This window comes from Echeneis naucrates, chromosome 12, assembly GCF_900963305.1.
Source record: "Echeneis naucrates chromosome 12, fEcheNa1.1, whole genome shotgun sequence".
NCBI lineage: Eukaryota > Metazoa > Chordata > Actinopteri > Carangiformes > Echeneidae > Echeneis > Echeneis naucrates.
The window spans coordinates 10,205,714-10,228,857 of NC_042522.1; the positions used below are offsets into that span (position 1 = coordinate 10,205,714).

Genomic DNA, 23,144 nt, shown 5'->3' on the forward strand with positions numbered 1-23,144 from the left:
ATTTCCAACAACAGCATATGCCTTCCACATGCAGATCATGTTGGGCCAAATAGCGTACAAATGTATCATTGACTATTTTGTGTGTATCTAAATGATCTCAACTGTGCCTGCATCCAATGGCTTCCAATGGCTCCTTTGTATTTTTCAAGTGTTTTAAACTAATTATGTACATCCAAAAAAAAATCCAAACATCCTCATAACACTATTAAATCTGTATGAGCTATGTGGGAATTAAATCCAGCAAAACACAACTGAAACAGTGTATCAACACACACACAAAGAATTTTTGCTGAACAAAAACTTGATAGAAAAAAATTCATCTGATTCCTGGACACATTCACTCGAGTGACATTGCAGATGAGAATGACAATCCGAGTTAGAGGAGAAAAGAATGTACCATGTTGGATATGGGAGATTAGACTGTAATATTTTTTTCCAATGGAGGACTCAAATCCACATTTGTGATCCATCTGTCAGACGTGCTCTCTCCACCTCTCTTTCCTTCCCTTTACTGGAGTTGTGTTGTCTTATACATGCTCATTCCTTTCCTGACTCCCTCAGTTATCAGCGTTTTAATGAGGTACTACGGACATCATTTACACTTTCAAACCAGATGGGGAAGTGACTTTCTCCATATGGCCAGACTGCCGTCATCAATGTTCATTCCTGAGGAAACATTGAGGATGTCAGTCAGAAAAAAAATTGCTCACATAGTTAATATTTTCAAGGACAAAGTCAAACAGTACAAATAGTTTGGTTGTGAATGGAGAAAACAATCTCTCCTGTTTTTAAGGGATCACTACAGGTCCAGGGATTTCTGCATTCATTCAGGCCCAAAGAGAATTTTTAGTTTTCAACAGGTTCGAATTTCCAACCACACAAACCATCAGCCATCTGTTTAATTTCCTGGTTGCCTGTGTCTGTGTCATCAACAATGCAGAGCTTTAACAAGTAGGCAAAGAGGACCAGAAAGTTCCATGTGCGGTGCATGCAGAGTAATGTTTGCACAATGATGCAAGTTATTACAGTATCTCCTCAGTATGTAGAGGGATCAGCAGGTTGGGTCTCCCTCTGGCCCTCCACCCTTCCTCTGGGAACCATTCAGACTATTGGGCTCAATACAAAAACAGAACAAGCATCATAGAAGAGCTGGTATTTTCTTCCGTATTGGAATGTCTAAGTGTAAGATGCTGTGAATGTTGACCTTTAAATTCTATTATTATTATTATTATTCATATTTAAAACAGGGAAATTGATTTTGCAAACTTGTCTTGGAGTCTGTTGCCTTACTCAGAATGAATAACATTTTATAAAGCTATAAAAATAATTTTTGAATATTTATGACTCAACTAGTTCAATAAAGAATAACTGCCTGAATAAACATCATGGTCCGGGAAAGCAGCGGAGAAAAAAAACAAAAATCCACGAATAAACATCTTGCACTTTAAAATAATTTCAAAATTGTGAAATATTGTAAAACAGTATTAGTCAGTGTTATTCCATGTGATCATGGCAGGCCACCACATTGTCGCACCATGACAAAGAAACAGAACAGAGCAAAAGCCACTGACAGCCTGTTCCCTGTAATTAGAATTTCATTTTCATTTTTGTAATTTTTTTGATTAAAATGTGTTATAATCCTTAAAAGATCATTTATTATTTTCAGTTTTATAACACCACAAACAACCACGTTCTTGTGGTTGGTAATACAGTAGATCAGCTATCATTTGCAACTTGTTAATATGTAACAGTATTTTTGGATTTCATGCTTCAGCCCACTCCTTCTGATCTATTTTTAAATCGGTTTATAGCCATGTTAGCAGCTCTGAGGCAATACGTGGCAATGCTTAGAGCTAAATTATAGCGTGCTTGCAATGCCAATGTTAACATGTGGAACGTAGATTGTGGCCATAACATTTTAACATCCTTTGCTTCTAGTGTTGTCTGTTCCTGCTGCAGAGCGCCACCTGCAGACCTGCAGGCGAATGTGGATCAGGAAGGTCCTGTGAACATAGGGGAACCTGCAGTCTGCTTTAAATCGAGGTCACTGATTGTCTGCATGATAAGAGACAACTGTAATGTGAAATGATAAAACATTAATGTGCGTTAATTCCAGTAATGGCTCCGGTCTGTGCTCACTGCATACCATACAACCACTAACAGAACATGCACAGTATATCCTCATCTATGCAGAGAGAGACGCACACAAATTATTGATGCCGTCTCAGGAAATGGAAGGGCAGAGAGCTGGACTGGCATGAAATATAGGTTTTTGACATAAGTTAATGCCAGCAGCAGAGCGCTGACGTTACCTCAGGTACACTCTGATGACCTGATTCTGCACGACACACTCTTTATTTTTGAACCGTCTGATTGGCTCGGGTCATTAAAATGTGTCATACACGCCTCCGTGTTCACCCCAACAGTCAAAGCCTGTACTTTACAGAAGCGTGCAGGCTGTTTGTGTGGGCTAAGAGATGTGTGGCTGCAGAGACGCCCATAACAGACTCGATTCCATGGTTACTACACCGCACCATCACCATCGTCCTCCATCACACATTGTTGTCACGGTAACAGCTGCTCCAGCCAAAAGGTGCACGTGACTTAGGTGAGAATATGTTACAGAAGCTCAACAATCTGTAGACACGCGGCATTACTTTAGTGACAGCAGATTCTTGTACCAGGGGCCCTGCAGACACCACCTACATGTGACACACCGAGCATCATATGTATGCATAATACATCATTGATGCCAGTCTAACAACAGGAATTATATTCACAAAGGTTTTTTGTGAATTTTAACACAAAAACGCAACAAACACGATGTTGCTTGCTAAAATGAAAAAAATAAAAAAATAAAAAAATAAATAAATGTTATTGCCTGTAAATGTTTTATAATTTAAATGAACACTTAACCACCTATGTGTAAAGATATTACATACTATATATATATATATATGTATGTGTATATGTATACGTATATATATGTGTATGTGTATATATATATATATATATATATATATGTATATGTATATATATATCATGACATCAAATCAACGAGTCTTAGGGAGACACAAACAAACATGTCCCATTAGTAAAATGAATTAACAACATTTGGGGTAACTGCAATAATTTTTTGTTCTTTTATGTGTTTGTGGGTTTTTTTATTATCATTATTATTTTTTTTTTTTTGCATTAAATATCTTTCCAACATGTCTGTCTCAAAACATTTTACATTAGCTGACGTTAATGATGGAGACTGTGAAGCACAATTCAAGAGAAAAGGAAGGCTATGATCTCTCATGAGCTCTTGACTCCCCATATTAAGATTGAAGGAAGCACAATAAAGATTTTGGATAAAGTTTTGACTGCACCTTGCAGCCATATAAATGTGTAGGCCTGTGGCTTTTCCAATGAACAATTATGACGAAAAAAACAATTCTGCTTATTAATGAACTGGCATTAGTTTTGTGTATTAACAAAAAACAATTCTCTTTACATAATCCCCCAAAGCCGATCCATTTCACACCGAAAGCTACTTTATTATTATTGAATATATGAGCTTGAGCAGTGTGTTTCTAATTCAGCGGCCATCTTTGATCAGCAGGACTGACTGAACAATGATGTTAAAGCTAAAGTTAAAGTAGGAGAAATATATCTTATTTCAGATTTAAAAAAACTCACAGAGGAGGAGGAGGAGGGAGGTCATATCTATGTTTGACATTTGTTGCTTGGAAATAAAATATTCTTGTCTAAAATGAGTTAGCTTGTCGTGACTAAACGTTAGCTTACATGGCTAAGCGACACGTGGCCGCCATATTGGATGAGTCAAGCATCGGAGCAGAACCGTTTGGCTGCTCGCCTCATATCTGTGCTGCGTGGAGTTGTCACAACCGTTCTACACCCCAAACCAAATCTGAGGGAATTACCTTTGGTAGTATTGGCCCATAGACTACATTATTCGGCCTTTTTAACATAGTTAAAAAACAATGAAAACAATGTTTTCCCATGCATTCATTCATTCATTTATTCTGATTTATTCTGCTCATGGTAGTATAGATTTTCATCAAAATATATATACAGCTGAGAATTTAACAACTCAGTTTACACATCCATTATTGGAAAGGAACAGGAGGAAGAACAATCTTGTATGTTACCTCTTATTCAGAACATAAATAATGATAATGATAATAAATAATGAATTAGTGCGGCCAGGCCCACTTTCAAACGATGAAGCCTTCATTCGTATTTTGCCTCAAACATTTTAGTGAGATTGTTGTAAATTGCTTGGCTAATTTTTGTCGTACTATTTAGGTTTCCCAAAGATAGCCACAGGGGGAAAAGTGGAAAGTAGTCGGTGTCTGGTTGAAGTGTCAAGGTGTTGTTAATCAGTCACTTTTCACGGGCTGACATTGGCGCTGAGGGTGTGTTTGGTCTGGGTGGGCACATTCAGGAAACACAGTGTGGAATCGACAGTCAGTAGTTGTTTCTGTGATCCACAAATGAAGGCTGCACCACATAACTCAACACACTGCAGTTACAGAGTGGCAACACACAAAAAAAATCTGCAAAGCCATTCTTTTTAAAGGGTTTTAGTGTGATTCCTGCAAAAAATGTTTATAGTGTACATAACCTGTGTGTATCAATAAAGCTCCTATTTTAGTCATCTGAAAATCTTTTTTGGTCTCTAACTGTTTAAGTATAGGAGTGCGTGTTTATGCAAGCAAATTAAGCGCTTTATGACATTATGTCCATCTACTTCTATCAATTTATTCCACAAGGCGCCGTCTACGTGTACATGTCTACACCTGGCCGGATGTCACAGGTGTTTCTGCGGGCCCAGGAGCATCTTCAGCAGGCAGGTAACAGCGACGCCACCGGCCGACCGAGGGAGCACGACAGCTCCTGATGGAGGAGGAGGGCCGCCGCCGAGCCGCCGCCATCAGCTGTGCATCCCTAATCCGCTCTGACGTCACGGCGCGGAGGGCGGGGCTGAGCTCTGCGCTTTAATCCGTGAGAGTTGTCCGGACGGACCAGAGACGGGCAACCCGAGTCGAGCTAAGCCGGGCCGAGCCAAGCCAAACCAGGCCAAGCCAAGACCAAGCCAAGACCAAGCGAGCGAGCACGGGGGCCGGGGGCGATGTGCACTGCGGCAGCCGGACCCGGGCCTCTCCGCCGCTGACATGCAGGTAAATGGGCGGATGGTGACAGGAGGCCGGGCTCAGCGGAGCTGTGAGTCCTCAGCTCGGATTTCACTGATGGCGGAGGTGTAATCTGGACGGTTTTCAGTGTTCCCCATAAAGGTGTCAGGCGTTTGAGAGGCTGGGACACTGTGATGACGAACTAGGTCCTGGACTGCACACGCAATCCAAAGCGATACAGGTGCAAGAATGACACTACCCGACAATCCGGGTTGTGTAGTAACATTATTCGGGGCCAAGGAGGGGGATCCGAGCAGCCTTCAAAATAAGAGCACTTGCCAGTTTGGCACTTGTACGTGAATTGATCTTCTCCTTTTGGAGCAATTGCGTTTTTAACATGTAAACACAATGGAAGCAACACGACCATTGATGCGTTCAAACACCAACCTTGGGCTTGGGAAGTGAGTGGATCTGTCACTGTGTGTGTGAAATATGAGTCATAAATAGATGGATGAGGAGAATCCCCTAAAGTGAGGACTGTTGTTTTCATGATTAATCTGCTGTTATATTTTTGATTCGTTGTTTTGTCCATGTGATGTCAGAAATTAGTGAAGAATGCCTCTTTAAATTTCTCATAGCTTTAGATCATGTCTCTAAATGTTATTTGTCCAACAATATAAAGCTGAGGAATAATTTCAATTTACTATATCTCATGTTACATAATGAAAGGAAAGCAGGAAAATCCGCATAGCTCAGAAGGTGGGGCGAGGTAATGTTTCCTGCTGTTGATCAAAATGTTTAGATCTTTTATCAACGTTGTTGTTTTGTGTTGTTATTATTAATATTATTAATAATTGCTTATTGTTTGATCAGTCAACCGTGTGCAGTAAATCCTGACTTGTTTTCTGAAGATCTCATAGTCACGACAAAAACCTTGCTTTGCAGATCAACAGTTACCGAGATTTCCACTGATGCAGGATTTTAATATTGTTGGACAGGTGAAAACTAGTTCAGTCATTTAATTTTACATGCTTGCAACGAATTTTGGTCTGGATTTCTGATCTTATTAGATACCTTTGGGTAGGTGAGGTGAACAGAAACAGATATTTGCTTGTCAGCACCATTTGCCTCTGATTCAGGAGTCCTTGACTGTTGAGTCCATGTAACACAGTGCAGGACTACAGTGCGAGTACGTGGAGCACACGTGTGTTGTTGTCACTGTGTTTGTCTGTCAGTATAAGATCAGCGAATTAATGGGCTAGTAAATCCCTCACCCCGCAGCTTTCACTGCATTCTGACAGATGGAAGTGCAGTGCTCGGCTCTCAGCTCTGGAGGCCTGGTCCGATTCACTGCTTTGCCTCCATAGCCATCTGTGACCAGGGCAGCTCTTCCTTTCTGACTTCACCATCTCTGTCACCCATGCGCTGTGACTCCTGGCAGAGTTGAACATTAGCCTCCCTGGGAGCCCGCCCTCACTCCTGCTGTGCCCCTTCGTACTCCCTCTCTGGCAATTGCAGTTTGTGCTCAGATTACAGGATCAACATTAACCTTTGCCCTCTACTTCTTCTCTCTGTCAGACTTTTTTTTCAGGATTTTCAGGATAGAATTTGTCTGTGTAAGATGACAAACACGTCATTCAGCCTTCTGATTCCTCCTAAGCCAATATCACATATAATTATTCAAGCGTTCACTGAAGTCCACTCACATTCATGATTCATTCATTGATGCAATGAATACACTCCAAACAAATGGAGATCTTGAAATTCATTCATGGTGTTCCCTGGTACTGTATTTCTACTTGTATTGCTTAATTTCTTTTACTGAAGATAGCATGCCAACCACCTAGCCTCATCTCATCACTTTCTGAAAGTGCAGCGCTGCAGTGTCCATGAGTAGGTTCTTTGGCAACCTGTATTGTAAATAATGGCAAACGATGGCTGAATGTCTCGGAAAGTGAAAATTTTTACCTCTCACTCTGGGCAACAAAACATATTCAGCAGCCAAGAAACCTGATATGTAACCCCTTTAAATTAAGCTTTCCATTACACAGCAGTTATCCCGAACCTGTGTAGGGCTGGGAAAACATGCTAAAAATTAAAACAATGTTTTGCTCCTTTGATCCCCTTCTATTTTGACTGATAAAAAATTGTTGATCATCTAATCTCTAATCTCTTGAATTTACTCTAAGTAAGACATTTTACAACATCTTATAGAGTACATCATAGATGTCAGAAATTCTAAAGATCATTAAGCATCTCAATATGACGACAACCATGGTTTAGAGTCCAATGAAGATTACTTAAATGGTCTCAAATATATGTTTTGTGCATTGTTTACGGAGATGAGCAAATAATTATCATTTTGTGTGTTGAGTCAAACATTAATACATTCTGTTGATCAAACAGTGTATTCATGTAGGTTCAGTACATTTATTTCCATTGGTAATCTTTTCTGGAAACACTTAATTCGCTACTAAAACGTCCTGATACTACAGTATTCTGGGGTGGTTCCTTTGCTTGCTGACCACGGACACAGTGAGGGCTGTGATATGAGATAGCTTATGGATGCCCTGATAGCCTCATCATATGTGGTCTTCACACTCATAGAAGACTTTTATTATTCATGGCGCAGCCCTATCTGTTGCCCTCAGTCAGGTCTTATCCGATGCTGGAGAGACATCCCTTCTTGTCCTTCTGTGCTTCCTCCTCCTCCTTGTCCTTTTCTTCTCCCGTCCTGTGCCATCTGCCAGTTGCTGGTTGACGCATGAATGTAGTGGAGATTAAAGTGCTGTGCATGCCCAGATGAATCCCAGAGGATTTAGATTCTTGCTATTAGCAGTGTAGAGACAGGGAGTCCCCGGCCTGATACTGCACGTTACTGTTATATTTCCTTTGAGTGTTTGTTTTGTGTCTATGTATAGAGCATTGTGTTGAAGTGGTTAAATAGAAGTTTTAACATGAAAACCTTCAAGACTTGATGAAAGACACAGTCAGTCAGAGTCATCAACAACCGAGCATTGCTGAGTATTTATCCACTTCAGGAAAGATGAATAGTTGGGGAATGGAGCTATTGAAGCTGCTCTCAATGGACACTCAGTAGATCTGTGTCTATTGTTGGCTTTTCCAAATGCAGTTGTACAAATGGAGACACAAGGGAAGTAACTGTGTGAGTAATGAATAATGTGAGTGTGCCCTCTTTCTCACTTTCAACAACTGATGGGAGGGTGGTTTCACAAGCTTGAAGGACACTGATGCAGATAGAGGAAAATGGCCGTGACAATAATCACAACTTTACATTGTCTGATTTGTGTCACTCAGAGATAAAAACCCAAAAAAAAACTGTTTCAGTTGAATACGCAAGCTTTTAGCTTTTTAGATTTTGTTAAACCTTTGTTTGGAAAAAAAAACAAACAAACACATTGATCAACCAGGATAATAAATGATTGTAGAATTTTACCCACATGAAATTCAGTGAGAAATTACGACTAAAATCAAAATATCCGATCAGAGATGAAGAAAGAGCACCTTTTAATGCCACTGTCTAACAGTAAATGCTTTTAAAATGTCTGACTATGTTTTCAAAAGGAATTGTTCTTTGATTTACAGTCCTGTTCACACATTTTGTTTTTAATTCTCAATCTCAGTGGATCTATTATTTCTGTAATTTGACCTTTATTTGTATCCCTCCTCCGTCTCTCCCAGGCTGTGCTATGAGCGGGGTTTCCTTGGAGACAAGAGAAGGATGTTCTGAAAATCAAAGACAGATCACGGCCCAGCCATGAGCTACAAATATCAGGGAGAAGAGACGGGAGAAGCAGGTGAAGAGCACAAGCTGCCTCCGAGGAATAGGCAGGCCAATGGGACAACACCTGGGGAACCCCCTGTACGTCGGTCCTGGAGGCCATGTCAGATGCTCAACCAGGATGGAGAACTGAATCCCCACCATCATCATCACCATCATCATCATCACCCTCCTCACCACCACCACCATCCGCCCACAGCCCGTGGACCATCTCGTCACCGCCGCCGACCTCCATCGGGGCAGGGTCAAAGCCAGGCTCAAAGTCCTCAAGGTCCGGTCCCGGTGGTGGCTTCCTCCAGGCCAGATGGGGCCGACGGTCTAGACACTGAGCACTATCCTGTCCAACAACCCCGCCCTGCTGTTGCGCGCTACCGTCGTCATGGTGATCCTAACCCCAGGCTCAGAAATCACAGACAGAGGCAGCCAAACAGAGAGGTGCAGGACTCTTCACGTAGTGCGGAGGATCGAGAACGTCCAGCAGATGTCCAGGTGCTGCAGCACTCAGTAGATGATCCTGTGGTAGACCAGACTCACCAGACTCCTGTTGCTGTTGTCACCCCCACTCACCTCTCACCTATACCTGTACTCCATAATGCTCAACCCCACTCCCAATACACTCCACCCCCTGAGGCAGAAGAAGACCTCCAGGACCATAAAGTGGAGTGTGAGGAGGAACTGGAGGAAGTTAAGGCGAACAATGAAGAACAAGAACAGACAGAGGATGATATGGGCCCCTGCTCAGCCACAGGCCACCGTGGCTGCAGCCGGGACGACATGCAGACAGTGGATGTTGGAAAAGGGGAATGTGCAGAGAGGGTGGAAGAGGATCAGGAGGAAGTGATGGATGAGGTGGCTGAGGAGGCTGCTGCTCAGGGAAGTGGATTCACAGATCTCTGCTCTGACACGGAGAGTGCTGCTTCCCTCAGCATGGACGGACCTCTCCACAGCCCGCCGCCGCTCCAGTCACCAACCCCTCCTTCATCCCCTGATGTCCCACCTTTCCCTCAGATGGACCACTTCAGTGAGGACACTAGTATGAGCCCCCTACCTGACAATGACCTGCCTGAAGATGAAGATGAAGATGAGGATTACTCTGAATCGTGCTCGCTGTCCCACTCCACCTCCTGCTCTGAATCTTATCCAAAAACCTATGCAGACTTTTATACAGAGTCCCACCAAAAGTCTTTCCCGGAGCCTGTCTACGAGTCCTACCAAGAGCCGAAACCTCATCCTAACTCTTTCCCTGAGCCCCTTAAGGCTTCCTACCCTGAGTTATACAGGGAACCTTGCAGGCAACCCAAGTGGAGGACTGACCCTAATGAGCAGGAGTCCCACCAAGAGCCTTTCACCAACAACAGAGATCCGAATGCACAAAAAGTTGCTCCACCCTCCCCCAACAAGGGCTCTCATTATGCACCCAGACAGATCAGAGAGCGCAGTTCACATCACTCTCCACTGGACCGCTCTGTTGGCTGCCGGCTGCACCACTATGATGGCCAGTCTGACGGTGAGGGGGACAGTGGTATTCAAAGCCCTGTCTCTAAAAATCGGAGGGAGGCACACAGACATACAGGAACCCAAGACAAGAGCCCCTCCTCTGGGCAGAGCAGCTTAGGTGAAGCCCAGGAGGAGCGAAACGCAGTGGGTCTGCCTGGAGAGGAAGGTTCAAGGGGCTCTGGAGACGCCATTACTCTGGCAATTAAAGACATCAAGGAGGCAATTGAGGAGGTGAAGACCAAGACAGTGCGCTCTCCCTACACACCTGACCAGCCCATGGAGCCAATATGGGTGATGAGGCAGGAGATCAGCCCCACAGAGGATGTATACCCACTGCAGCAGACTACAGCTGCCCATGTTAGTATGACTTATTGTTTAACCTGAATGTTTCTGTTCTTTACTGACAATGTTTTAGCACAGGTAGCAAATTTGCTTTGGTGGTTCAACATGTAAACACAGAGACACAACACACACACACACATATAGAGATATATATGTGTGTCAGAATATATATAAAGTAAAGGAGTAGTTCAGAATTATTCACTTTCATTCTACGATGGAGTTTGCGTCAGAAGCAGTTTGGTGTGGCTTGGCATGGAATCTGGATGACAAAGGGAAACTTAATTTTCTCCATCCAAAGTAGAAAAAGATCTATTTGAACTAAAGATGATTTTATTATATTGTATCTTTTTAGTTTAACACACTTGATCAGAATTGTAAATGTGACAATTTTATATGAACCTTTCTTTTCTAAAATGCTGACCTGTTCCTTTAAGACCAAGCTGACGAGTGACTTTATCCAAGGACTGCAGCATTGCAATAATTAAATCTGACTTGATTGCTTCCAGGAAGTTTTTACAGGAAGGATTTACATCCTAGCCTTTCATTTCATTTTGTGTTACTTGGATCTACGCCCAAATTCTTCATCATGGATCCATGGAATACGGTGTCGGCATGAGCTACTGCATTGCAGTTTCAAAAAAGTAATTTTTTAAATTGTTAAATCCTCTTTTCTTTTTCTCTTTTCTCTGTTTAATTCGCCCAGTCTTCTCCTCACTCCCCGTCTCAGTCACTGTCAGAGTCTCCATCTGCCTATGGCTCGGTTTCACTTCGAGACCCAGTCAGTCCAGGTAGAGCTGAGTCCTCCAGAGCACTTCCTCAACATTATCACCAACAACAGCCCCACCCCAACCACCACCACCACCAAGGCCACCAGTCACAACAGAGGGACACCTCCAGGCCACCGCAGACATACGCACAGCCACAATCATATGCTCACATGCCACCTAATCAGCATCAGCAACGGCAGCATCAACATCAGCCTCAGCCACTTCCGCCTCAACAGCTGAGACCACAAGGTCAACCACAGTCACCTCCACAGCAGCCGTCTGCCCAGGAGGTGAGGTCATCTCATCAGGATAAAAGTATTGTTTGCTGTCTGTGCACCCACGGAAAGAGTGCAAATCACTAATTTGGCATGCATACATACTCTTCAGTTCAAATCATTGGACCGTGGATCCTGTTAAAAACATCTCAAATATGAAGACAAAAATTTAAAAACAACTTCTGGGGCAAGGAATCCAAACATGACGTTCAAGTAAGATGATAAATCCTGCAAAGACAGCGATCTTTTCCAAGGTGTATATTTGCCAGCAGTTGAATGGCTGACAGCGGTGAAAGTCCTGTAGAATATAAATGAGTTGGGGGAGACCTGGAGTATGTGAGTGGAAATAATAAGGATGGTGATCTACTTTCTCTTTTTTGTGCCTCCTCAGATCCGCAGATCTCTTCCTCCCTTTCCCACATTTGTGGATGGTAAGTGGAAAATCATAGTTTGATTCACCGCCATTGTTTTTATCTGATGAGTTCATATTTCAGTTCAGTTAGTCTCATCTACAAAATGTGTTCCAACTACAAAAATAATGCTCTGCTTGATTACTGTCTTTCCTTTTTCTAATGAGTGCATTTTGGTTCATGCAGTCCCTGGACCATGCGACCCAGAAGATCTCATTGACGGCATCATCTTTGCAGCCACCTACCTGGGCTGCACCCACCTGCTGTCAGAGAGGACGCCTACAAAGAGCGCCCGCATGCAGCAGGCACAGGAGGCCATGACCAGAGTGCGGGTGAGAGAAAGAAAAAGCTTATTTGGTTTAATCATAGAGAAAGAAAGGGATGATATGTGAAGACTGAACTGTCTGATTGTGTAAATTCAACTGGATTGAAGTGAGATGAGTTGAAATGAAATATAATGGGGGGTGGTTAATATAATGCAGTATGTAGTAAATATGATAATAATTGTTAAAACATCCTCTGGTTTAACTTGTTATTAAATGCATAATTTTTAGTTTTTATTCTATATTTAAGTCCTATCTTGAAAGGTTAAACATTGATTTGTCATCATCTTAATTTGTCAATTTGTCAATATCTTCACTTAGAAGTAAAATGTACAATTAAGTATATGTGAAGATAATGTGAAGTAATATGTTTTAAGTTATGTGCCAAAAATACGAATATGAAATATGTCTGAGTTTCCATTTGATGAAATAGCACAGCCACAGGCAAACATGGATTTATTGGTTTCACATAGTTAGACAGTACACAGTCTACTGTCAGACAGTAGCATGGAGTAAGGCGAGGAGTAAGATGAGTTTAAGCCAAACATAAAGTATTAAAGTGTATATAAAAGCAGCTCAGAGATCAAAGCCGCAGCTCCAGTTCGTTCTCTAACACACTTGGACACATTGTTAGCGATGTATCTGAGGTTCACTTCATATTTGGTTCTCTAAAGACAGAAATCCTCAGTGAGCAACACAGCCGGAGGGCAAAAAGTCCTTGGGTTTGTGCACAATGAATCATCCACAGATCACTGGTCCTGATCCACAGTCGCACAGGCTTCTCTTCCCAGCTCCACTGGATGTTATATAAACCGCTGTTCAAGGCCCCGGAGACTGTAGATCCCACTTTCTGCTCCAATCACAATGCATGATGTCAAACAGGCATCACACAAAGCGTATATACTTTTGACTCTGAAAACAGAATCCACACTAACTCTAGAACACATAAAGCCGGCCTTTTTCATCTTTGAATGAAATGATAATGGTGTACAAAGAATGTCAGAGCTGGGGAAGGCCCACCTGTTAGACGAAGTCCAATCTGAGGCCATTTGCTCCATATCGCTCTCCCTCTCTGTCTCACTGCAGCTCTAATAAAGTAAAAAATGTCCAGAAAAATACTACACTGCCTGTGTGAATACATTGTGAGTCAGTTGAGGTCAGGATGTGTCAGGGAGTTAGTGTGAAAGACGGCTTGCAGTGACAGCGTGGCTTTTAAATATAGAACTGTGCACAGCGAGACGTTGCCATTTTGAGGAGACAAGCGGAGGAAGTCAGAGGCAGGAAAAGGACAGGAGCTGAGGCGAACTCTGCTTTTTGACTGACAGTTCCAGGACATCATCTCCATTAAGGTCTGAGGACCGTAGGGGGAAGGAGAAGGTTGGAGACTGTATAATGATGAGGGGAGTAGATATTTTCTGAGAAGGGAAAAGGAAGAGAAGGCTCGATGTCAAACAGGCTGCAGGAGCTGACATCTCACTTGTTGAGATGCACTGATCCAGCTCAGGGCCCAGCCCGATACAGAGTTCTGATCTGATGCCAGGGCTCTCTTTTTTCTCTCATGTAAAATGTATTCACTCAGTTTGGAGCTGGTTACGATGATTTTTCTTGGTCACATGTAACTATAAATCACTGTTTAACTCGGAGGGCGTTGGCATTTTTAAAAAACAATGTTTACACGCTCATACAGTTCCTGCTGTAGTCAGACACCAGCTCAGCTGCTAAGTGGTTTTTATTTCAGTTACTGAGTTTGTTGTCGACATTATGCACCTTTTTGAATATGTAATTATACTTCAGCTTCATCTTTAGGTCAAAATTCAAGAAAATGTAGACTGTAAATATATTTCAGCTCAGTGGAGACATTACAGTGAAAGCCTCCCACTGACTTCACATGCATCATACAGGAAATGTTTTGGTGTCGGTGTTCAACAGCAACGCAGCAAATGACCAGCACAGACAGAAAGCTGCATATTATTCGGACTGTCCATGTCTGGCATGTATTTAGCGGATTATGTTCATTCATTTATTCTACCACTTATCAATTTCCGCAGGGTCGCAGGGTGCTGGAGCCAATCCCAGCTCACTCTGTGTGAGGGCGGGGTTACCCTGGACAGGTCCCCAGTCCATCACAGGGCCCATATCATATTGCTCATTGATCAGATCTCAGTCTTTGCACTGTTAGACAATTTGTTGTCGAACATTGTGGAGGACTATTGCATCACAAAGCTGTTTCCTTTACTTTTGAAAACCTAATATTTTAAAACTATTTTGTCACATTTTATTTCCTTATGGCATTTATCTATTTATTTATTGATTTAACACCACATCTGGAAGATAAACATTGTTAACCTATACCCAAAGCTGTGTTTTTCAGATTCATGAATGAAGAATATCCCTCATAGGATGATGACTTAAGTTTACAAACTCATACAGCCACATTTAATGTAAATACATAAGTAAAGCAATTACAAAAATAGATGTGAAAATAATCTTCATCTTCTAATCTTCAAAGTTGTATTTTAGAGTTTTGCTGTCATAGATGACTAAATAGTCCAGATGGAAACTGGAAATTCAAACAAGACATACTGTAGTTAAAATACACTCAACAAGCAAAGCTCCATTTCAGATGCATTTCTAAAAATATCATTTGTGAAACATAATTAGGCCAGATTGCACAGGACGGCGTAGAACTATAGACGCTCATTAATCCATGAGTTGCCTGCCAACTACACAATAAAGCAGTGGAGGTGACAGTTGGACAGTGATGTCCACCGCAGCTCAGGAGTCCGACTCCAGCTCATGACGATGTGGTGCGAAGCCTCACAAAGATTTGTGTTCGCCCCAGGACTTTCACAAACAAACATGTTGTCACCACAGTAAACAAACATTAGTCAGCTGTATGTGTCCGCTTTATCAGAGATCTGATGACGATGCAGACTGAAGTGAGTTTGTGAGCAACACAAGACCCCTTTAACTAAAGGCAGCACCAATCGAATCACATGGAAAGCCCACACTTCATTCAACCCTTAATCAGGGTTTATCTCCTCGTCATCATCAGCTGAATTAATCAGTTAATCACACCACTAACAGTCTCATTACCTGAAGTTCATCAGTAACACCTGAGGAGAAGAAAACAGGTTTACCCAAAGAAGGAGAGAGAAAAACACTTTCAGGACTTGATTTAACTGTGCATGACTGCGCATTTGAGTTTGTCTAAATGAAGTCAGGGCTGATGCACATTGGGGCCGTGGCTACTGTCTGATTGACAGACCGTACCACACAGTCCGGAGAGAGTCCAAATTTGGTTTCTACTGGTTTTATACAACCAACATGTAGTTGACAGCTGAATGTAAACATTAGCTACTAAAATACAGCTGTGATCGACCTGCTAAATAGCTGAGTCAGACAAGAGTCGGAAACCCAGACACACATCATTCATTCTGTTTGTAGAGGCATTCTGCTCCAAGTCAGACATCTGATGTGAGAAAGAATTGAGTCATTACCTTAATCTCACTCCAACTTTAACACTCATCATGTGCAGCTGCTGACCACAACTTTTCCCACAGCCTGGTAATTAGAGGCTTTTTGAAAAATTGCATCTCCTCAGTTGTGATTTCAAATGTAGCTGCACACAATAAGTGCAACATATTAGGAGTGGTGTAATAAAAGTGTGGTTTGAAGGGTTAGAGCCCTTGGCTTTAACTGAGTGCACCCACATCAAGGTGATCAGGCAGGTTTGGATCTCAAACCTTGAAACAAAACAGATATATTTTAGAGAAGGAATGGTGGCGCATGCCAACATTTGTAAAGACAAACCATGAGCTGAGACGAGGCGTCTTCAAGAAACATACAAGGTTGCTGCTATGTCCTCAGGCCGGCTTGTGTCACATTGATGAGGACAAAACTTTTGATAGTATTTGCTGCAAAGGCCTCCCGGTGTCTGTCGTTGTCAGATGTGATAGACGCTAACATCACTGTCCTCCCACACGCAGACACACAAAACAGATGCACACACACGCCTTTAAGGTCCTTGTCCATTAATTTGGCATTTGCAGTGGAGACGGTCTACAGTGAAGGAGGCTTGTGGGTTTTTGTTGAAATGCTGTTGAGTGAGTGCGTTCTGCTCTCTGATCTCTGCAGGCTGCTCAGAAGCAGGCAAAGAACAGGAAGAAGGTAAGTTTTGTTTGTGTGGTCTGCCACTAATATTAAACACCACATCTCCTTCAGAATTAATTCACATCATCACGTATCGTTCATGCAGATTTCTCTTGATTGGTGTGTGATTGTTGGTTCCTTTGTCAAACTGCACAGGTTTTGTTTCATTTTTTTTTTTTTCTCAGTAGTGTGCTGCTGTTAGATTTGAAGTTTTTCACAGCGGTGACACTTCCTGTTCTCCTTCTTTTTAATTGACCTGTCACTTCTTCTCTTGGCGTTTCCCCTCCGGCTGTGCAGAGCCCCGACAGCGAGGCTCCGTCCACTGCTGAGGTGGATCTCTTCATGTCCACACAGAGGATCAAAGTCCTCAATGCAGACACACAGGTAAAGATCATCATCCCAGACCTCATTAAAATCACCAGGGAGGAAAGTTATTAGCAGGGACTCACAGAAAACAAATGAAGTGGGTACCTCATGTCTTTTTTTTTTTTTTTTTTGGACTGTCAGGAGTCTCTAATGGACCTGCCGCTGAGGACCATCTCCTACATAGCTGACATCGGTAACATGGTGGTGCTGATGGCTCGGGGGAAGATGGTCCGGTCCCGCAGCGCGCAGGCAAACCTGGACCACGCAGCTGAGCAGACCACCATGAGCCATGACGACAGACGGCTGTACCGGATGATCTGCCATGTGTTTGAGTCTGAGGATGTGAGTTCGCTTGTGATTAACAATCAAACGATTTTTCTCACCATTGCTTGTGCTATACGAACCTCAGTTGAAACTGTGAGCACACAGTAAAAGCAGTACCTCACTGTCACCACACACTGTTGCTATGGCATCCATGATGGTTCAATCCTGACCCTTCGTCACGTTGTGCACCTCTGCCTTCGGGCATGCTGTCTGTCTGCACCTGCAGCCCAATGAAGGAAAATCATTTTGAGCATGCTGATACTGATTTATTGCTCAGAAGGAAAGATAATAGATTTTTGTTATATATTACTTTAAAAACTGTCACAATAGAGTGATAGTGGTGAATGTTGTTTAGCTGGCCAACCAAAGACCAATGAGGTTTAACTTTAGTTGTAAGTGAAAAATAGAGGGAATATGAGTTGAGAAAGAACAGATAGGCCAGTGGTGCTATTGTTATTTCTTTTCATAGAGACTTATTATTTTTATTCTTATTTAAAATTGTTTGATTCTGTTTATATAAAAAAAAAGATTCAAATATTTGTTTTTAACAAAATGGAAAGAGATGAAGTGGGCAGTGATGTTTATTTTGATGATGTATGTATGTTTTAGAGCCATTTCATGAGCTGGGAATATATTTTCATGATCATTGCAAGAGAATCTTGAAACGCTGCTATTTTGGCTCAGGAAAAGTGACATGAAATTTTCACAATAATCCCATCCTCACCAGGTTTATTGCTGAGGTCCTGAAATGTGGTGAGAGATGAAGGGGAAGGAAATAAAGCTGCAGAGTTTTCTCCTAGACTTATTCATCTTATACCTGTTATCAGTGTCACAGTGTGAGTCTTATATAAGGATGTAAATAAGCTTTTTAGAGGCCTATTGCCACAGGAAATATAAAAGTTACTGTCACTCACAAGCTGTCTCTCTCTCTCTGTTTCTCAGGCCCAGCTGATTGCTCAGTCCATTGGTCAGTCCTTCAGTGTCGCCTACCAGGAGTTCCTCAGGGCCAACGGCATTGACCCCGAGGACCTGAGCCAGAGGGAGTACAGCGACCTGCTTAACACTCAGGACATGTACAACGACGACCTCATCCACTTCTCCAAGTCAGAGAACTGCAGAGATGTAAGTCAGACAGCAGGAGGCGGCAGACTCCTGCTGTGCCTGTGCACAGTTCAGCACAGCTCATCATCACTGGGACAGTTTTACCTTCAAAAGACAGACTTCTGTAGGAAGCGTGAGCCGCATGAGGTTTCCAACTTTGGTCCACATTCACTGCAGTGACTTTCAGTTCAGGTCACACCATTAGTATTATTTTGTTATTAAAATAGCCATTATTTCTCTGCTAAGTGTGTTTGCCTCGCAGTGCTTTCAAATGAGCATCTGGCTCCGTAGTCACAGCTGTGTGACAGTTGTCCTGAAAAATGTGTAAAAGTAATAATAATAATAAAAAGGCCACCTGCCTTATCAGGGAGGTGAATTGGAGACGCAGACTCCCTCCCTGCTTGATCTGAACGCCTGCTGTCCTCTCACATTTTTCACAGCTGTGAATTTGACTGCCAGAAGCTCAAACTGTGAGGATCATTACTGTTTCCTGTTTGGATGAGTGTTACTTCACTGGAAGACATTTCTACTGTGTGAAGTTTCCGTTTCCACAGACGATAAAAGGAAATTCTATTCCATGTGACTGTGCTGAGTAAAAACTCTGCTGGACCTGTTTGGTTGCAGGTTTACATAGAGAAGCAGAAAGGTGAGATCCTGGGAGTGGTCATAGTGGAGTCAGGCTGGGGCTCCATCCTCCCCACCGTCATCATTGCCAGCATGATGCATGCTGGTCCGGCAGAAAAGTCTGGACGACTCAACATTGGAGACCAGATCATGACCATCAACGGGACGAGTCTGGTGGGTTTACCGCTGAGCACCTGCCAGAGCATCATCAAGGTACAGCCCAGCCTCTTTTCACTTCCTTTGACCATTTTCCTTCAACGTTTGAATTCAGAGCTGTGGGAGTCCAGTTTTAACTTTGTTTTAACTTTGTTCTTTACAACTGGAACTATTAGTGAAGTTTCATCTGAATCTTCCATTCACTTATTTGGTTGTTTTCAGGTTTCAGCTTGTCAAACTGTTGTTCGAAATAAATCAGTCCAGAAAAGTATTGAATACAAATAATAATAATATAATAATAATAATCCTAATAATTATTAATAATAATAATAATTATTATTATTATTATTAATAATAATAATAATAATGATCCTCTATTAATCTATTGAATAAATGTGAGCTGAGGCATGAACAGAGTGAAACACTGGTCCTTAATGCAGTATGAAAAGACACTTAAACGCTGGGTTGTTTTTAACGGTCTCATCTCTGACTGACTCTCTCCCTCCAGGGCCTCAAGTCTCAGTCCAGGATCAAGATGAACATCGTCAGGTGTCCTCCTGTCACCATGGTGCTCATTCGCAGACCGGACCTCAGATACCAGCTGGGCTTCAGTGTCCAGAATGGCATTGTGAGTCTGAGGAAGACAAGCTTTTATTTTGTCCCCAGTGTCTCGCTGCCTCTATGAAAGCAGCTGCTAGATGAAGTTTAAGACTCACAGTTAAAAGTTCTGGTCACCTCCTCTGTGTGCGGACAGATCTGCAGCCTGATGAGAGGAGGTATCGCTGAAAGAGGAGGCGTGCGTGTCGGTCACCGCATCATCGAAATCAATAGCCAGAGCGTGGTGGCGACACCTCACGAGAAGATTGTTCAGATCCTGTCTAACGCCATGGGAGAGGTAAAGTGTTTCTCAATTAACTTAAAAAAAAAAAGAAAGTCCCGTTTATCTTTGTTAAAAACATTAAGACTGTTTGGCTTCTTGGTGCTCCAGATCCACATGAAGACGATGCCTGCAGCCATGTACCGTCTGCTGACTGCACAGGAGCAGCCGGTCTACATCTGAACACACTTCTCACCACTCAGTCTGTCTCTAGTACTGATAGCTGTCTCATGACTTCCTCTTCTCTGTATTCTATTTGACATCACTTGACTTGCCTTAATCTGTACAGTGCACTGTCATGTAAACATGTACATCTCCAGTATGACAGCAGGCAGATTATCTCACTAGGCTGAGTGTTAATGTGACGTGTTATGTTTGACCAAAGACAAATTGTGGATCTTATTGTGCATATTTAGGTGGAAAAATAGAGTAAATATTACCTTTGGTGAAATAGCTGTAATATCTGAATGTACTCTAATCATATTGGACCTATAGGTTGTCAGGGCGACCCAAGTGATAAATAACTTCTACACTGAAGCAATGGAGGAATGCATGTACAGATCTGCTGAATAAACTGAACAAAAGGCTGGATCCAAATACTGGTTGGTTTCATTCAGCATGGTGAGAACGGAACAGACAGTGAATCAAGTTCAACATATTACTGCAAACGCCTGCTGGATGAAAATGATGCCCTTCCACTGGTTAGCCCGGTAGCTCTCAGTACTATTCAATTTTTTTACCCAAGGCCATCAGATTTAAAAATTCCGTAACTCTTAGAAGATACCAGAAGTAGTCACTTGAATGGACAGATTGTTCCCAAATATCCAAGAAGAAAACAGTTTTACTTGAAACTAACTGACCGACTTTCCTTACCAACAGTTGTACCAGTGTATTGTGAAACGGTGACCATGACCTTGGGCGATCGCTGTAGATTTTCACAAATACAGAAAATGGGAGCTGGTACATAAATTCAAAAACATTGACAAAAGAGTCTGAAGTAATGCTCTATTACAACTGCACAGGCAATGAGGCAGCTCCCAGGTCAGTGAACGTGTGATCCAGAGCGCACGCACACAAACGGAACGGGTGCTTTGCAAAAAGTAAACCCAATGTTAAAAAATGATTTATTTATTGAATTTCCCAAGTCTGTAACATTCTGAAAACTGAAACTGAAAAAAAGTGGTAACAATTACAAACTAACATTTAAAATATTCTGATCAACCAACATGATTGTCATCACCATGTTCCCAACTCTCCCACATACAAAGAGCTATATCCAATATAAAAACATGACATAAAAATGTGATTGTCTCTGTATTGCGAGCAGTTCATAAAGACAAAGGTACAAACTGTGTGGTAGGCTGGTTCTCTGCTGCACTGCTTTAGGTCCTCACACCCTCATCAGGACATCCCAGTCACATCTGCGACACCTGCATCGATCCTGCTCATGTAAACACACAGATGTTTTCCAAGCACCTGCACAACCTCCTTAAAGGACTGAAGTCAATTGTGTTGAAAGACACAAAGATGACCCATTTTTTCTCTTCAAGTCAGAAGGGAGAAACCATAATTACAGCTCGTGCTGATTAAATCTTAAAACTAGACTGAGATAACAAGATGTTGCTTTCATGTGATGCTCCTATCTCCTAAATACAGCTCAGCATCATCTTTCTTTGGTGAAGGAAACACATTTCTGTGCCAACAGTAAGAAAGAAAACCTCAAGTTTAAATCTAAAACGTGTAATTTTTCAGGTTGTGAAGTGCAACGTGAAAGATGATGATCCAGTCTAGTGAAATGGAAATCAACATGCACCATCCTAGCAACTGTCTTTGTTCTTTCTCTCCTGTAGTCAGAGCTGCAAGGCACTTTGAAATATGCTGCACAAACACATGTCAGTGTAGCGTGTGGACAGGAAGGAGCATGGAGGCAGACGAGGGAGGGAGGGTGGCAGGACAGTGATGGCCAAAGGAGGACTACACCTGCAGCTTAGTTGTTTGAACTTCAGAACACTACAATAGTTGTGCAGACAAAAATACACCAACCCACTATAAGACAGATCCACTCAGCTCTTGTGTGTCACCACTACATCCTGGGAACACAGTGAATCTGAGTCTTCTCTAAAGAGACTCGTTAAACACTTAGTGCTGATGAAAACAAAAGGACCAACAAATGCTGTGTCAGTAGGTGACTCTTGGACATGCCATTTTTCTTATTTCTACAAGATCAATCTATCAGAGTGGAAACTTTCACGTTACCTCTACTTTATAATCTAGTATCTACTGTGCCGTGGACGAAACACTTTGTGCCTTTGTGGCTTATGCTGAAACATTCAAAACCACAGCAAAAAAAAAAAAAAAACACAACTGCTCAGCTATGTGACTTGAATGTAACAGCACAAGACGAGAGGCACAGACTGGGGCTGGGTGTTACATCATGTGCTCAGACTTCACATTGTCAGACACATAAAAACATGATATTTATATACAGACCAAAATCTCACGTGACAAGCTCCAGCAGAAAAACAAAGACAGGTGTGAAGACACCTTTGCACAAACTTTTGAACTTCAGCATGTCGTGAGTCTGAAATTAGCGTATAAAGTTCAGTTACATAAAGGTAAAGCTGTACAAGCTGTTACCAAGGCGACAAACTCTGACCACTCATAGTGATGGTGAGGCAGGTGGAGAAGCGGTGCATGGTGATGATGTCAAGGCCTGGCTTCGGGCCTACAGCTCTGTGTCCTTGTATTTCTGGGGATTGTAGTATCCTCTCTTGGTCTGGTCAGCCAGCTGTCGCCGGTAGTCGGCCTCCTCATTGTCGTATCCTCTCGTCTCTGAGTATAGTGGCCTGGATGGAGTCTGGGCCTCAGGGTTAGAGCTTGAACTGATCACACAAAACCAAAGCAGAGATCCAGGAGTTAAGCTTTTCCTTTCACGAGCCAAATGGATAATAAAATAAAGAAATAATAATGTAATTGTTATCGTATCG

At 42.3% G+C, this 23,144-nt stretch overlaps 2 protein-coding genes across 7 annotated transcripts in view; one reads left to right on the top strand and one right to left on the bottom strand.

Annotated features, from left to right (window-relative positions):
• The first annotated feature begins 5,030 nt into the window (after positions 1-5,030).
• LOC115052057 (amyloid-beta A4 precursor protein-binding family A member 1-like) lies at positions 5,031-20,820 on the top strand. Of its 2 annotated transcripts, none has more exons than XM_029515949.1 (13): positions 5,031-5,189; positions 8,844-10,797; positions 11,486-11,839; positions 12,216-12,255; positions 12,421-12,566; positions 16,695-16,727; positions 17,007-17,093; positions 17,217-17,417; positions 18,342-18,521; positions 19,125-19,337; positions 19,789-19,908; positions 20,035-20,175; positions 20,269-20,820. In XM_029515949.1, exons 2-13 carry the CDS (start codon positions 8,920-8,922, stop codon positions 20,338-20,340), a joined length of 3,465 nt encoding a protein of 1,154 aa, XP_029371809.1. In that variant the 5' UTR covers positions 5,031-5,189; positions 8,844-8,919; the 3' UTR covers positions 20,341-20,820. The 2 variants fall into 2 exon arrangements, with proteins under 2 accessions (XP_029371809.1, XP_029371810.1); XM_029515950.1 differs by lacking the exon at positions 5,031-5,189 and adding an exon at positions 5,270-5,382.
• Positions 20,821-21,219: 399 nt separating this feature from the next.
• tjp2a (tight junction protein 2a (zona occludens 2)) overlaps positions 21,220-23,144 on the bottom strand; it is a 30,338-nt gene continuing 28,413 nt past the window's right edge. For 2 of the 5 annotated variants that reach the window (XM_029515125.1, XM_029515124.1), the window contains exon 24: positions 21,223-23,039. In XM_029515125.1, the coding sequence (XP_029370985.1) occupies positions 22,883-23,039 (157 nt within the window). In that variant the 3' untranslated portion in view covers positions 21,223-22,882. Of the gene's footprint in view, positions 23,040-23,144 lie in introns of all 5 variants that reach the window. The other 3 variants (XM_029515123.1, XM_029515127.1, XM_029515126.1) reach the window with 3 other exon arrangements.

Excerpts from the sequence above, each read along its gene's own strand:
- LOC115052057 (XM_029515949.1), top strand. The coding sequence starts at position 8,920 with ATGAGCTACAAATATCAGGGAGAAGAGACGGGAGAAGCAGGTGAAGAG. Across the intron at positions 12,567-16,694 it reads AGGCCATGACCAGAGTGCGG|GCTGCTCAGAAGCAGGCAAA; the intron begins GTGAGAGAAAGA and ends TGATCTCTGCAG. Across the intron at positions 20,176-20,268 it reads TGTCTAACGCCATGGGAGAG|ATCCACATGAAGACGATGCC; the intron begins GTAAAGTGTTTC and ends TTGGTGCTCCAG.